Genomic DNA, 17350 nt, shown 5'->3' with positions numbered 1-17350 from the left:
TGCAACCTAATCAGGCAAGTGAGGTGGGGGGTTGGGCAGACTGTCAGTTTACAGCCAATTCCCCACACCTCTGTCTCCCAAAAATCTAAACTCCAAAAACCCTGTTGGTTTTATGATCCCCAACAGGCACATATTTCTCTGGAATACCATAGGACGCACCTGGAAATCGTCTAGGGCACAACAGTGCACCCTGACGCACTCTTTGAGAACCACTGCAGTAATATAATTATTTTTTCTCGAGTCCTAGAAAGAATCTAGGTTTTATACTTAGAATGAAATTTCAGCTTCTAGAAATTTTACATCCATAAGACATGTAACTAAGAATTTCTGTAAATTTACAGCAATTCTTCCTTCAAATTAGTGTCATTCTACTCACTCAGACTTCTTTTCATAGGTCTTAGAAGAGTCCTCAATTCTTTTCTCTAGCTCCAGGACAGCCTCCTCCTTGTTTAAAAGCATTTGCTGTGTCTGCATGAGTTCTTCTGCTAACGTTTTCAACCTAGAATGAACAGATTCCTCATCAACCCATACATAAATTACTTTCAATTTACACACACACATACATTCATGCATCTAAGGTTGTGATGTCCAAAGCAGTAGCCACAGGTAATTTAATTTAAATAAAACTAAAATGAAGTTTCAGTTCCTCGGTTGCATTAGTTGCTTTTCAAGGGTAACCTTACTGGATGGTGCAGAGCAGAACAGTTTAATAATCACAGGAAGTGTTTATTAAACTCTCATGCAGTGCTTTTGCAAAGAGTCTTATTTATCAACTAGAGAAAGAGAAACAGAAACAGCAAATAGAGAAAAAAGAAAGGACTAAATTAAATAAATTCCTGTCATTTTCCAGGAAGACTGTATAGTGAAAAGATCATGTTTTGTTTTGTTTTGTTTCAAATCCTATTTACATTCTGGTTTTATCTGAGATCCTGGGAAAATTAGTTATCTTGTTTTCTCATTTGCAATTTGGGTATAGTAATACCTGCTTCAAAGCATTGTTTTGAGAATCAAACAAATAACACATATATAATGAGTGGTGCTTAGTAGGCATTGAATAAATGGTTTCTAGTATTATTGGCATATGTTACATCATAATAACCTATAAGATAGATCCCATTATCCTTAAATTAAAGAAAGTGAGGCTCACTTGTATAACAAGTTACATTAATAATAAGCTATTTGCATATATTGTAATAATGCTTTAGGGGTTATTTTCTATACAGACTTGAAGAGAATTAAATATACAAAATTAATATGCACTCAAAGGCCAGATAATTTATGGTTGCATAAAATGTATCTGGTCCTGAATAGAAATATTTCTACCACAAAACACACAATTATCGAGGCACAGTAAAATTTTTATCTTTAGCCTTTTAAAGCAATACATGAAACCTAAAATATACAAAAATATATAAATAATCCAAGTTTATTAAAATTTTCAATTACTTAAAGAGAAGATAAAAATAAAGTCAAAACCAAAGGGCAAGCTGTGAAAATAATATTTTCAATGCAAATTATAAGCAAAAGCCCTCTTAAAGCAGGAAGCTCTTAGGAGAAAAGGACAACCTAGTAAGAAAATAAACAAAGTACATAATTGGAAGTTGAAGAAAATAATTCAAATAATCAATAAGCATATGGAAATCTTTGCAATCCAACCCACAATTAAATATCTGCAGATTAAATAAACTGCAAGTTTTTTTCACCTACTAAAACTGACAAGTATGAGAGAGTGAAAATATCAGGTGCTCTCAATATTGAAAAAAACCAAAAACATACACTGTTAATGTGACAAAATTGGCAAAAATTTTTCATGTCAACTTGAAATTGTCTCTCAAACCTCAAATTAGAATATTCTGTGATTATATAAAAAATCTGTTTTACCAAAATACTTTACAACTTTACAATGTGCACAAAATTTGATATTAAGATGTTTGTCAACATTGTTTCTAAAACAAAGAAAACATTTAAATGTCCATCAGGGATTGGCTGAAAATTTTTAATTCATTTAAAAAGCAGAACAGCACGTAGTCATTTAAAAAATGAGATGTACATGTATAAGGTTCTCCAAAGGCATATTTTTAAATTAAAAGGCATAATGCAGAAAATATATAGAATGGTTCCATTTACATTAAAATAAATATATGTGTGTATGTTCTATAGGCTGAATAGTATCCCCTTAAAATTCCCATGTTGAAGCCTAATTACCATTGTGATGGTATTTTTCAACGGGGTTTTTGGAAGGTAAATCGAGTTGAATGATATCATGAGAGTGAGGCCCTCATAATGGGATAGGTACCCCTTTAAGAAGATACCAGAGAGTCTCCTCATGCTCTCCCTCTCTCTAAACACACACCAAGAAGTCATGTGAGCATTCAAGAAGATAGCAGTCTATAAGCCAGGAAGGAGGTCAGTCTAAGCAGGAAAGCAGGAACCAAGCTGGCCAACACCTGGATCTAGAACTTCTCACCTCCGGGACTGTGAGAAATAAACTGCTGTTGCTTAGTGTACCAGTTAATGGTATTTTGTTATAGCAGCCAGAGCAGACTAATATATATATATATATGTAATTTGTGTCTTCTGTGCATTCATACATACACACACATGTGTACACACACACTATATAGTTGTGTGTGTGTGGATGTGTGTGTGAATGCACAGAAGACACAAATTACTACAAACAAAACTCATCAACACTCTGAGCGGTGTGGGATTGGAATAGAGGATGATTTAAAACCAAAAAAATAAAAAGCCTTTTATACTTTATTCTACATTTATTTATATTATTTGAATCTCTTATAATAAGAATTAATTTAGTTTTTAAATTATGAACTAATAGGTAATAGAGAAGAAAGAGGTAGAAAAACTATGAGACATAACCAGAAGAACTCTAAATATAGCAATCCAGATTATTTCATTTTGTTTATTGAGTTAAGTAACATAATAAATCTCAATAGGTTCCTGTAAACATTACTGTATTATATAGCAAAACAGTATTTTTCTTTAAGAATATATACATATTTTTAAGAGATTTACATCAAATCTTGTAAAATTCTGTTTTTGAATTTGATGGTGGGATGACCTTTTATATATGATCTCACTCAGTCCTCATAAAAGTCTTCAACACAGGACGCTACCTCAGAACCTGTCCCAAACACCTTCTGTCATCTCAGTCTAGAGGTGACACAGTAAAAACCCACTTCTCACCAGTCTTGGCCATGTTACATCAAAGCTGAATTTAATAGCTCTTTCCCTCTCTGCACCACCTTCCTCTCTTCTGTTCTGTCTTTTACTTCTCTCTCCTACATCTTTTCCTTACTCTTTCTTCCCTTACTGATTAGTTTTCTATACAACTCTCAATTCTTCATCCATTCATTCAACCAAGTGTTTACTAAGCTAGACACTAGGGATAAAACAATAAACAAGTCTGGCTTCAGGAAACTTACATTCTAGCAGAAGAGACATTAACCTTTTTATCTCCAACCCTCTCTTTTCTTCTTTCCTCTCTTTGACTATTATAGTTTGCTTTCCCTAGTTTCTTCTCAATTTGTCTCACTGTACCATACCCTCCAACCCATCCTGAAATACACAGTCCCACCAGACTGTAAGATACAGGCACATGGCTTACTCCTCACAGTATATGCCTTACACTTAGCACAGGGTCTTGCACATAGCATGTGTTCCACTAGTTCTCTGTCTTGTTTTTCTCTCTAGAAGCCCACACATTCAGCTTTATCCATAATCTTCTAATAAGTACCCAGACTCTCCTGATTCCTATCATCTGAATTATCTAGAAAGTAAAACTAAAGAGCTATTTCAATGTGGAAACAGCATAATTTACAACTTTCACCCACCAATAATTCTGGAGCTAACTATATATAAACCACTAGTATAGTGGTGCAGTGAAGGAAGCTTTAGTTCTCTGTATATGAGTCATTAGGGCAGGGCTGACCCCTCATGTAAAAATTATATCATCAAGCTCACTTTATCTGCAGAGTAAGAGAAGTATATATTTGTGCTTACAATTCTACATCTCTCCTACATTTTACGAAGCACCTTATTCTGGTGTCCCAGGTACCAACCAGTTCTAGCACCAGATGCTCTCAGGTTCAGTATTTACTTAGCCTTTCTAAACTTCCCTTTCCTACTCTATTAAAATGGAAATTAACTTGACACCTAACTTAACGGGTTCTTGCAACAATAATGCACATTTTTTAAAGTTCCCAGTACAGATTTTGAAATATAACATGTTCTTTATAAATGTAACTTTATATTATTAACTAATTTTATTAGTCCCATAAGAAACATTTTTCTGAAAAGTAACCTTAAAATTGTCTTCTTTTTAAGGAATATTTGTTAACATTGGGTGCAAAAATAATGTTGCTTCCAAGGCAGAGGTAGGATTAAATATTTCTAAATGAAAATCAAAACATTATATGTGTATTATTTATATGTTACTTTCAATTAAGGACAAGTTAAATAAAGGACTATTATAAGCATGCTACATTAAAAATAGAAGAGCAGCCCTGGCCGGTTGGCTCAGTGGTAGAGCGTCGGCCTGGTGTGCAGGGGTCCCGGGTTCAATTCCCGGCCAGGGCACATAGGAAAAGTGCCCATCTGCTTCTCCACCCCTCCCCCTCTCCTTCCTCTGTCTCTCTCTTCCCCTCCCATAGCCAAGGCTCCATTGGAGCAAAGATGGCCCGGGCGCTGGGGATGGCTCCTTGGCCTCTGCCCCAGGCACTAGAGTGGCTCTGGTCGCAACAGAGCGACGCCCTGGAGGGGCAGAGCATCGCCCCCTGGTGGGCAGAGCATCCGCCCCTGGTGGGCGTGCTGGGTGGATCCCGGTCGGGTGCATGCAGGAGTCTGTCTGACTGTCTCTCCCTGTTTCCAGCTTCAGAAAAATACAAAAAAAAAAAAAAAAAAAATAGAAGAGCCACTAATAATTAAAAGTTGTTTGACTTTCACAATGTTATTTCCAAAAACTTTACATCTTTGTAATTATAAACATTCTTCAGTTCAATGAGAAATTGATATAAGCTTGTAGTTCTTTCGTATCCTTGATGCAAGTAAAAGAGTAAGCATGTCTACAGACACAAACATACATATACACACACACACGTTGACCTGATGGGACATAGTAGTGATATCACCACAAATCTAAAAGGAACAAAAAATAAGAAACTTTATTATTGATTTCTTCATAATTATCATTTGGAAACATTCAAGGGAAGACATTTGATCATGATGAACACCACAATTACTCAGGTTAACTGTAGTGCTGTCCTTTTTACTTTATTTGCTTCTTTTACTCTGACAACAGGCTCAAGAGGGAGAGAGGAGAGGAAAGTCAGAGTCCTGCACATTGCTACACTGGGCAAGTTTACACAGCCTAAGACCACCCAACTCTGTTTTTCAGAAATCTCTGACACATGACAGTTGTAGCAAAATATATTAAAATCCCAATGAATGAAATAATCATTCATCCTCCTGAAAAAATATCATGTAAGTTTTTTAATAAAGAGTTAAATTTGAGGCTTTATTTTGCTACAAATTTTTAGTACATGTCAACTTATCTGTGAAAACAGTGAGGTGGTACTTATTTCTAATCAAATTCCTTTCATTTGCTAAGGCAACTCTATTGCAGAAAGAAAAAGAAACCTATCACCAGCTTACTAGATTCCCTGAAGAGTTAGCAAGGCCCTAGAAATTCAAACAGAGGCCTAGAACAGCTAACATTCCCACTCCCTGGCAGTTCTATTCTGTTAGATAGAATTGCTACCTAATAGGTTTATCAATGAAGGCCCAAGGAAGAAAAAAGAAAGGCGAAAATTAGGAAAGCAGAAGATCAAAGACAGGAATAATAATGTAGTTTCCTCTACCTTTCTAGCTCCTGATCATGTGAAGATAATAGTTTATATTCTTGACAGTTTAATCTTTAGATAGCCTGTACACCAAAAACAGTTAATTAAAAAAATTAAAAAGCATAACAGCTTTCTTTCTCCTAAGTCTTCATAAATAAAAAATTGAGTAAAGGTAAGTATTTTAAGTCAAAACTTCTTGATATTTCTAAATCTATACAGATCCATGGTTGCAAATACAAAGTAGAAAAGACAAATGATTTAGAATAATAAAATTATCCGGGAAAAACATGTTCCCTTTTTTACAACCATCCTCCTAAAAAAATCCTGGACTTGGGTAAATTAAGTGAATAGAAGAACATTCTAGTAGTTACAATTTGTGTATGATGACAATAAATGTAAGACTAGTTTGCAAATTTCAAAGCAGTATTTACCATGATGTCAGTTATATATTTTGTATACAAATAAGCAAGTAATAGTTCAAAGACTTATTCTTTATATTTTTAAATAAATTGTATACTTAAACAATTATTATGCAAAACATTAGTTATAAAATGACACTGCCTAAAAGTACTCAATTGATGTAATATTTAACATTTCCTGTGTGCCAAGCACAGATTTAAGCACTCTATAAATGAGCACTTAAAATCATATCACTTTCATAACAACACTATTATTTCCATTATCATATGAGGAAACTGAGGCATCGAGAGGTCAAGGACCTAGTCCAAGGTCACAGAACTGTTAAGTGTAAGACCTGGCATTAGAGTCCAGCCCTTGTAGTTTATTTGGTCCAGTCCAAATGTACACAAAAACATTTGGTCCACAGATGGAGGCCCCTGATATTTGGTCCAATCTCAAAATGTCCCAAACACCCCAAAATGTGTATAGAGACCTTTGATCCATGCCAAAAGGTCCTTGATATTTGGACCTGTCCCATATGGTCCACAGAGACATTTAGTCCTTGCCCAAAAATCCTTGAAGTATGAGGAGACAAAAGCTGAGCTATGGACACATTATCCAGGTTCTTAGTGCTCATACTAAACATGGTAGCCAACCTCACAATGACACTAAAAGAGCCAAACCTGTATTACTGAAATTGTTCATACATAGAATAGAAAGTCAATAACCATATATGTGCTTGACCAGGCAGGCCCGGGGTCTTGGACCGGCGACCTCAGCGTTCCAGGTCAGTGCTTCATCCACTGCACCACCACAGGAAAGCATGCCTGATCCTGTCATGGAAACATTTAGCACATGTGGATCCACCGGAGGCTGTGTGACATGTTTTTTCATTTCAGACAACCTAGTTAGAACTTTAGGCCTCACTGCATGAACTTCCCAGAGCCGGGCTGTGCACACTAATTATAAGACTGTTTATTGTGACATTATTTGTAATTGCAAGAACCAAAAGTGAACTTCCTATGATGCTAATAACACATAACCTTCAATCACCTCACCTGCATGCTATTTTCCAAGGGTCTGTACTTAATTTGATATTTTTAAATATGTATTATATTTGTTCTAGATGCCCTTCCCCAAATTTTGTAAACTTCACAAAACCTGCATCCACCCCTGGCAATATTAACAAACTTAAATGTTCATCAATAAATAACTAAATTAAATAATTATGTTCCATGATAGCAGTAAAACACTGTACCCTATTAAGATTTCATCTGTGTTAAGAGAACAAGGCAAAAGACTATGCACAGAATCACACAACTTAAGTAAAAAAAATAATTTATATACATGTATGTACATCCTGGAAAATACATATTCATTTTATATTGTTGTGTTTTATTTACTTCATTTTTATTTTATTTTATTTATTTTATTTTAGCAAGAGAGACAGAGAGAGGAACAGACAGGAAGGGAGAAAGATGAGAAGCATCAACTCGTAGTTGCAGCACCTTAGCTGTTCATCGACTGCTTTCTCATGTGTGCCTTGATGGGGGTGGGGGAGTTACTGTCAAGCCAGTGACCTTGGGCTTCTAGCCAGCGGCCATGGGTCATGTCTATGATTCCATGCTCAAGCTGGCGACCATGCGCTCAAGCTGGTGAGCCCATGCTCAAGCCGGATGAGCCCGTGCTAAAGCCAGCATCCTCAGGCTTTCGAAACTGGGTCCTCAGAGTTTTAGGCTGATGCTCTATCCACTGAGCCACTACCCAGTCAGGAGATACAGATACTTTTTAATAAATTAACACTGGAGGGTAGAAATGAAGTCTACAAAAAAAAAGGAAGAACTTTAATTTCATTGTATACCCTTTTGCAAAATTTTGTAGATTTTATCATCTGCATTCCTTTATTAATCTTAAAGATTTAACTATATTTAAAGATACAAAAAACTAAAACTACTATTGCAGATAATAAGTTTTCAGTACAATACTTTTGTGTCCCCAAACAACTAGTATCATTACCTATATCTTATAGCATTCTTACAGAGACCCAACTTCCTAAAAAATTATAAATCATAAATGTCCAATTACTAAAAACCAAATGGAATAAGGTTACAGTTGCCTGAAGTAATTTTCTGATATCTTTATTATACTGCAAGATAAATTGAATAAACCAGTTTTTGTGCAATCTCATAGCAATTTAAGTAAGCCCTTCTATACCATAGCACAAATATTAATTAGTTTTTCTCAAAATTAAACAGTAGAAGTTGACTCCTAATAAACCAAGCATAAGTTTTTGTTAAAAATATCCACCTCCAATCTGAAAAATCCACCTGCATTCTATATACAACCTTTGTTTCCCTTAATCAGTCTGTCCTTCTAACATGTCATCTGCCTTCTAATATTTTAAATATTTCTAAATCTTTCCAACTCACTCATTCAAAAAGTATTCCTCTAACATAGCTTCACATAACATAGCCTCAACAAAAAATCAAACGAGCTAAGATTGTAAATGAGAACCAAAAACAGACTTGATAAAACCAAGGTCCTGCTTAGGACATGGGAGTATTGCCATATTTGCCATTCCATTGATTGAGAAAGCTGGTTCAGTTTAATCGATAAAATTGATGTCATTCCCTATAAAAGTCAGCAAACATTTTCTATAAAGGTCTAGAGAATAAGCCCTGGCCGGTTGGCTCAGCGGTAGAGCATCAGCCTAGCGTGCGGAGGACCCGGGTTCGATTCCCGGCCAGGGCACACAGGAGAAGCGCCCATTTGCTTCTCCACACCTCCGCCGCGCTTTCCTCTCTGTCTCTCTCTTCTCCTCCCGCAGCCAAGGCTCCATTGGAGCAAAGATGGCCCGGGCGCTGGGGATGGCTCTGTGGCCTCTGCCCCAGGCGCTAGAGTGGCTCTGGTCGCAACATGGCGACGCCCAGGATGGGCAGAGCATCGCCCCCTGGTGGGCAGAGCATCGCCCCTGGTGGGCGTGCCGGGTGGATCCCGGTCAGGCGCATGCGGGAGTCTGTCTGACTGTCTCTCCCTGTTTCCAGCTTCAGAAAAATGAAAAAAAAAAAAAAAAAAAAAAGGTCTAGAGAATAAATAATTTAGGTTTTCCCACCAAAAGGCAAAATCATGGAATATTTTGTAGGTATTAATATAAGAAAAAAACATAAATATTCACAAATATTTTAATGACAAATTAAAAATATAATAATAAAAACTGAGTACAATTTATCACAACACAAGTCTACTATGAGAAGAATAGAAATATTTTGAGGGTGGTAATTTTTACCTTCATTGTGATTCAAAATCAGTGCTTATCAAAATCAGCAACAAATTTTTGTTAAAGCAGATATTTAATGAAATTTTATGTGTTTGATCTTTGAAAATATCTTTTCATACAGAAGAGTATTGCCAATGCCAAATACCAATATCAATCCATGAGCATAAGATTTCAATTGGGTATATTTATTGCTTAGCTGGCATTCATAACATATCGCATGCTTTTTAGCATGTCACTATATTCCAGATTCATCATTTCTAATTAAAAGTTAGGTGGAAACTCCTCGATTGCACAGTTAAATAGATTTTGAAATGTTGAAATACTTGCACTATGGTCCACAACACACTGCTGGAAATGTAGCTGAACTCAGAAAATTCATCAGCTACAAAGGTTTAAGAATGGTGATCTTTGCTTTATGTTTTAATGTTTGACTGCGCAGGAAGTATATCAAACAACCTGACATTACCTGGAATTCAAACATAATTAGTTGTCATCTAAATGACTTTACTACAGTAGAAGCTCTTCTTATATTCAGTGCATTAGCTTTTAATTTTAAGTTGAATTCAATAGGAAAAGTATCAAGTCTTCAGCACAAGCTAATATTCAAAACTCTGAGAATTCAGTGTTCATAACAGTAGTTGACAGAAATTCTGATTATTTAGAAATATCTCTATCTCGCTCTGTACTTAAAAATAAAATAAAATAAAATCACAGTAAAACTTTTCACTTCTAAATCATCAAAGGACTATGTAAAAGGCAAGTCAAGATGTTCAGTTTCGGCTCCGGACAGATCACTCAGTGGATAGAGTGTCCTCCGGTGCACCAAGGTCATGGGTTTGGTCCCTGGTCAGGACACATACAAGAAGCAATTAATGAGCGTATAACTAAGAGGAATAATGAGTTGATGCTTCTCTCCCTTTTCCTTCCTCCCCCTCAAATCAATAGAAATTTTTTTTTTAATTTTTAAAAAATATTCAGTGTCAATTTCTGACAAAAATTCATGTAACTGATGATGGTAAAGTCCACAAGAGCAAATGCGACCCTTGTTCATAGTATTGATTAAATAACATATGATTAAATTTAAATATTTCCCACAAAGTGGAATTTAATAATTCCATAAGATTAATACACTTAACATTTTCACATGCTTTGTAAATATGTTTAAATAAGCCTCTTTCTGATCCATACATATTTTAACACCACCATTTCTAACACACCTTAAAAAACTCTACTTCAGTTTGTACTAGATCAGTATTTTCTTAACTTTGAAAATATTCTTACCTGTAGTTGATTCTCAAGCTACTCACAGAAAGTAAGTTGGCATGGACTTTTCAAACAACAATTGAGCACTTTTTGATCACACCTGCTGATTCATCAAGTCAGGAAAAACCACATGAAATCATTTGTCTTGTGTTTTTTTTTTTTTAATTAACTAATGATGTAGCTCTCAATGTCTAAACTCTTTAAGCAAATGTTCTTACTGAAAGTCTAATAGTTATAAACAAATTTATTTTCACTAGATATATTCAGTTATTGCAATGAAACACTAATTCATCATTGGTAAATGGTTTTCATTGCTCGGCTAACCAACGAGCCACCTAGAAACTTATGTTGGTTGCATCTTTATTTATATTTTTTATTTTTCTGAAGAAAGTCTGCTGTAATGAGGTATTCCACTTCAAACCCTGTAATTTTTCTGACTAGTGCTCTCCTGTGAGCTGGTAATATTGAGCTGTGTATTTATCCTTCAAGCCTGAAAGAGGCCAAGCAGTGACACTATATAATCTTGTTTTGGATATACAGTAGTTGTGCAATAATCTCAGAACCTCTTGCATTTATTTGAGAAAACTCTATACGATACAATAAGTATATACTGCATTATGTTAGCACAGCTAGGCTGTCATTGCAAAATAAACTCAGTGCTCTACTATCTAATTCAACAACAAAATACAGGCGGTTCCCAGGTTACAAACTAGATAGGTTCTGTAAGTTTGTTCTTAAATTGAATCTGTACGTAAATTGGAACAGGTACATCTACCTATTAAATGCAACTTAGATGTCTGTCTTAACATAGTGTTTATTTTTACCTTTCTGTGCATATAAATACTTAAACATTTTCAAATACAACTTTAAACAATCTTGGATAACAGAGAAGATGATGGACTTGTGGGAGAGGATGGGACTGGAGTTAGAGAGTCAGGGTTTGATTCTGCTGCTGGAGTCAGTGTCTTGAAGTAGGCGTCACGGGAGGTTTGTACAGAGCTTTTCTTTTGCTCATCATAAATGTCCAGTAGCATCCCAGGCCTTCGGTAACTGTACCATAAACTGTGGTGAACCTCTCTGTATCAGGATCTTGCTCCTCTAACTTTGCTATTCCTGCTTCAATGAGATGAAAAGCATCAGCTCTTTTGTAGAAAACTGTTTTGGTTCTGGAGTTTCTAGGTCCCTGTTTTCTTCCCTAATGCTATCATCTGCTGCTCTAGTTCCATAAGGTTTTCATTGGATAGTTCTTTGCCATGGGAGTTGAGTAATTCTATGATATAATTTTCACTGATGTCCAACTGCAGCTGATTACCAATAGTCCTTATTTCCCCGTTCGTAAGTATGAGTTGTACATACACTGGATGTTTGTAACTCAAGGATTTACTATAGTCCACACTCCACTGTGTCTTAAAAGTATGACATTTAAAATCCATTTTCTTTTCTTGTTTTGACTTAATAGGCATGGACTGATTTAAAAGTAAATAAAATGATGTACAGCAGTATATGTGGCACTCAAAATGTTGAGTTATAATATAACTGTATCACTGTAATCTGTAATGTACCAAGTAGTAGTGCGAAGTGATGAGAATGCCATACATGGTCTCAGTCACAACTGCTCAACACTGCGGTTGCAGCAGGAGATCACCTACAGACAACAGGTAAATGAACAAGCATGGATAGATGTGCTCCAATAAAACTTTACTTAAGCACTGATATTAAAATTTATGCAATTTTCATGTATCTCCTTTTGATTTTTAAAATCATTTCAAAACGTAAACAGCATTCTTAGCTCACAGTCTGGATAAAAATAACTGGCAAGGCTGGATTTGGCCTACAGGTGGTAATTTGCTGACTCACATCCCACAAAAATTCAAGAGAATCACTTTTTCACATAGAGAATTATCACTGTTCAATTAAGATACCTTATTTATATCCCACTGTAAAAGGTAAACATGTTATTAAATTTTTTAAAATGTACTGGTAAGCATGAGGTCTGAGGTTGGGCTTTAGTTTAGAATACAAGACTGAAATTCAAATACATTTCCTATTGATAGGTAGTAACAACTTATATAAAGAGACTCCATTTGAAACTAGAAAAGTGAGTCAACAAAAGAAATAAATTAAACCATAACTCTTAACCATTTTACTAAAATTAATCAAAATCTCTCTTTTGGCAAACATCAATGTTCATATTATTAGGAAGAACTTGCTATCTGTAATTTATTAACTTAAACTACTGATGTGCTGACTCATAACTCCATACACCCTGCTCTCAGTCTGCTGTAGATCACAAATGGATGACTCATCTATGCAAAATACCGAAACCCATACAACAGACACTTAAATACATTCCTCTTATTTCAGAATTCTACAAACCCAATTTTTCAAGTTATTTTGATAAACTAATATCATTTGATTAAATAGTGATTATATTAGAAGAAATATTTGCATATATAACTTTAATAAATGGATGCTTAAAGATCAAAGTACAGTATCTCTCACATCAATTGATAAAGAAAAGTCCAAAAAAGAAGCTGATGGGAGAAAGGTGTTAGAAGGGGAGGAAAGAGGCTGCCAATAACAGGAACAGAAGAAGCAACATCAGATTCGAGCCTGAAGGTAGTCCAGTTGGTGTACCTGTGAGGTGGGAAGTACACATTCTCAGGTGTGCAGTGCTGGAAATTACCAGAGGCTGAGAAATAGCCCTCTATCGCAATCGTGATCTACCAAGCAAAAAATTTTTGTATACGTAGGAAATAACAACCCTACAAATAATTGACTTGAACTCATATATATGTTTATAAATATAGTTGATGGATAATTAATAAGGGTGTGATAAAATGCGTACTGGCACATATTTAGAAGAGTAAGGACAACTTTGTCTCTTACTACTATAGTTTATCATTAGATTTCCTTCCAGCCTGAGAGGAGGCAGCAGTGATACTCTATAACATTGTTTTGGATATAGATACTAGTTGTGTAATAATCTCAGAATCTTTTGTATTTATTTGAGAAAACTCTATATGATACAATAAACAGAAACCAAGAATATAAATTATTAAATTTATGAGTTTCTGCTAATGAAAATAATTTTTATGCTACATTTAATAATCTAAAAACAGACAGAAAAAAATTAAAAGGTATCTCTTTTCATGACTAGCAAAGTGAAAGAGCTAACTTAAGGGAAAGGGTATCTATTTAAACCTTCAATATTTTCCTCGTCAAGACTGGCCCAGAAGTATAACAGATCAGAATTAAAAACAAAAAGTCAAAAGGACTTCTAATTAGTCTGTTGTAAAAATGCTAGTTTTCCCCAAAAATTTTATACAATTTAAGGAATATAAGTTTACTAGAAACATTTAACAAAAAAATATTTTTTAAATATAAAAGACAGATATTCAAATAAGTAGCAGTCCTTAGCCATTTTGGGTCATAAACCCTCTAAAACTTTGCAGACACCTTCCCCCAGAAAGTAACACACACATTTCTACAAACAATTTTAGAGGGCTTATAGCAGAGATTTTTCAATCTTGTCTGCACATCATAATCACATGGAAAGTTTAGCAAAAATTCCAGTGCCTGATTTACTCTCAGAAAATCTGATTTAGATGCTTGGGGTTGGGTGCCCAGCATTAGCATTTTTTAAAGCTCCCTGAGTGATCCTAATATGAAGCCAGACATGAGATCCACTATTCAGAAACACCCTGAAAGCTCCCCATAAAACAGTCTTCATTCACTCACTCAACAAAGATGTTAATTAATCATTCACAACTTCTGACATCTAGCCAAGAATTCTGAAGAGCCCAAGAGAAATTTGGTCCAATTTTCTGTTTCATTGTCACTACTAATCAGCAGTCTGGCAGATTGCCAGTATGACTCCTGTTTATAGAAAAATATTCCAGGAGTCACAAATTAATGATTCTCACTTCCAAACTAATATAACATTTCACAATGGATAGGGTCACTAATCTCACAAAAAAATATAAAGAAGTGCAAATAAAAAGAAAAAACGTTTTTGAAGTTTTTAATATTAAATATTAAAGCATTGGAGCTCATAAATGGGCTATGGAAAAATGTAGACTACAGAGAAGCACAGACCATAAAATATTAGCATTTTCAAATAAAGCTTTTGAGAGTGTTCTATTCTAAAACTATTTAAAGGTATATGATTCAATAAGAAATGCTTAGTAAAAGGAATGACACAATGGAAGGAAAAATAAATACCTAAAATTCTGGAGAGAGTCATGCTAACAAAAATAAAATGTAAAGAGATGAGAAATAAAACCACATGTACTTAACATTATTATAAATATTAGCCCCAACATGCTTCCCTACTTCCCTCATCCATTCACTTCCATTTCAAGACACAGTCTATGTATATTCAAACATACAGGGTGTGGCAAAAGTAGATTTACAGTTGTAAGTACACAAAACAGTTTATTCTTATATTATTGCTTATTAATTTTTGTATTATTTTCCATACGAACATCTGTAAACCTACTTTTGCCCCACCATGCAATAGTTTAAAGCACTAATATTATGGTAAAAAGAAAGATTTTCTTCTTGCATTACATTATTTATATATGTATGTATGTTAATGGAATTACCTACCTTAGAGTCACTTGACAGTGCCAACAGATGCACTGAACAACTAATTATTGGAATAAAATTCTTGAGGAAAATATAATTTTTTTTTAAGTGAGAGAAGGGGAGATTGTGAGACAGACTCCCACTATGCCCCAACCGGGATCCACCCAGCTATCCCTGTTTTGGGCCGATCCTCAAATCAACCGAGCTCTGCTTAGCACCTGAGGCCAATGATCGAACCAAGGAGCTATCCTCAGTGCCCAGGGTCACGCTTAAACCAATTAAGCCACTGACTATGGGAGAGGGAGAGATGGGGTAGAAGGAAGGGGAGAAAAGTAGATAATCATTTCTCCTGTGTGCCCTGACTGGAAATCGAACCCAGGACGTCCATAGGCCAGGTCAACACTCTATCTTCTGAGCCAGCTGGCCAGAGCCAAGGAAAACCTAATTTTAAATTCATATCTTTCTGAGACTTATGGACATAGATAAAAGTGAAATGGTTACCTGGGGGAGAGGAGGAGAGGGGAGTCAAATGGGACAATTATACAGTGATAAAAATGCTTTGACTTTGGGTGATGGACACACAACGCAATCAACATTTCAACTAGTATAGAGATATTCACCTGAAACCCATGTACTCTTACTGATCAACATCACCCTATTACATTTAATTTAAAAGAACTCATATCTTGAATTTAGATACTATTTAATGAAATGTAACTAAAGTTTTGCCTCAGTAAGATGTAAGCAAATAAATCTATTACATTATCAAAGATTGATTGTCTTTAATTTACTACAATTTTGTTCATTGCTTCATCATCATAATTAAGAAATAATGATTTATAAGCATAACTAGTTGTGTTCTCATTATACCCTGAAAAGCAATAAAACAAATTCTTCTTTGGTTACAAATTCTCTTATTTTACATAAGTTTATAATAGGTAGCTACTTTTAATTGTGCCATATTACACTCCAATATTTATATGTTTTTTCTTGGTGTTATTAAAAGAAATTGATCAATTTTAGTGTACACTCCTTGAAAGCATTAACCCTTGCAACCTTAAATACACAACGAATATATTTTTGATGAGTAAATGAATAAATTATTTGGGAGCAATGTAATAATTAAAAGAACAGGAGTAATTTATGCCATATTCCTTCATCAAGCAGCACAGGAATTAAGAAATGGAATTTGTCACTGCACAAGAATTGAAAAACTCGCCTGACCTGTAGTGGCGCAGTGGATAAAGCATTGACCTAGAATGCTGAGCTCGCCAGTTCAAATCCCTGGGTTTGCCTGTTCAAGGCACATAGGGGAGTTGATGGTTCCTGCTTCTCCCCCCCCCTTTCTCTCTCTCTCTCTCTTTCCTCTCTAAAATAAATAACATCTTAAAAAAAAAAGAATTGACAAACTCTACCGTCCAATTTAACTCTATTGTTTAGAACAGAATTTCTTAACCTCAACTCTACTGACATTATTTTACTAGATAATTCTATTACAGGAGGCTGTAGTGTAACTGCAGGATGTTCAGCAGCATCCATGGCTTCTACCCACTAGATGCTACTTTCCCACCTGATCAATGAAAATGTCTCCTAATATCGTCAGATTTCCCCTGCGGACAAAACACACCCAGGGTGAGAACCACTGGTTTACAGAAAACCGACAGTGTAACCACTATATCTAAAAACAAACTGAAAATACTGTACAGGGCTTCAAAACTTGGGAAACAGCTTCAAGAATCCCAATATGGCTGTTAGAAAAAAAACCCTACTAATGCAGGGTACTCCCATGCCTCCATTCCTCTCATCAACAGTCAGGCCTCAATAATTAATAAGCCTTCATCTTATACAGGTGATCTGACAGGCATGTGTTCATTTCTTTAATCCCATCAGGCCAACTTTAAAGATATTAAACCTCTTTCCAAGAGCTAATCCTAGGAGCCTACCACATTCAGTTACTTATCTA

The 17350-nt window shown here is 35.2% G+C and overlaps 1 protein-coding gene across 5 annotated transcripts in view; it reads right to left on the bottom strand.

Annotated features, from left to right (window-relative positions):
- FER (FER tyrosine kinase) overlaps positions 1 to 17350 on the bottom strand; it is a 460210-nt gene that overhangs the window by 318927 nt on the left and 123933 nt on the right. For all 5 annotated transcript variants that reach the window (XM_066381979.1, XM_066381978.1, XM_066381980.1 and 2 more), the window contains one exon: positions 377 to 499. In XM_066381979.1, the coding sequence (XP_066238076.1) occupies positions 377 to 499 (123 nt within the window). The remainder of the gene's footprint in view (positions 1 to 376; positions 500 to 17350) is intronic.

This window comes from Saccopteryx leptura, chromosome 4 (genome assembly GCF_036850995.1).
Source record: "Saccopteryx leptura isolate mSacLep1 chromosome 4, mSacLep1_pri_phased_curated, whole genome shotgun sequence".
NCBI classification, from domain to species: domain Eukaryota; kingdom Metazoa; phylum Chordata; class Mammalia; order Chiroptera; family Emballonuridae; genus Saccopteryx; species Saccopteryx leptura.
This window is presented reverse-complemented; position numbering and strand designations above follow the sequence as displayed.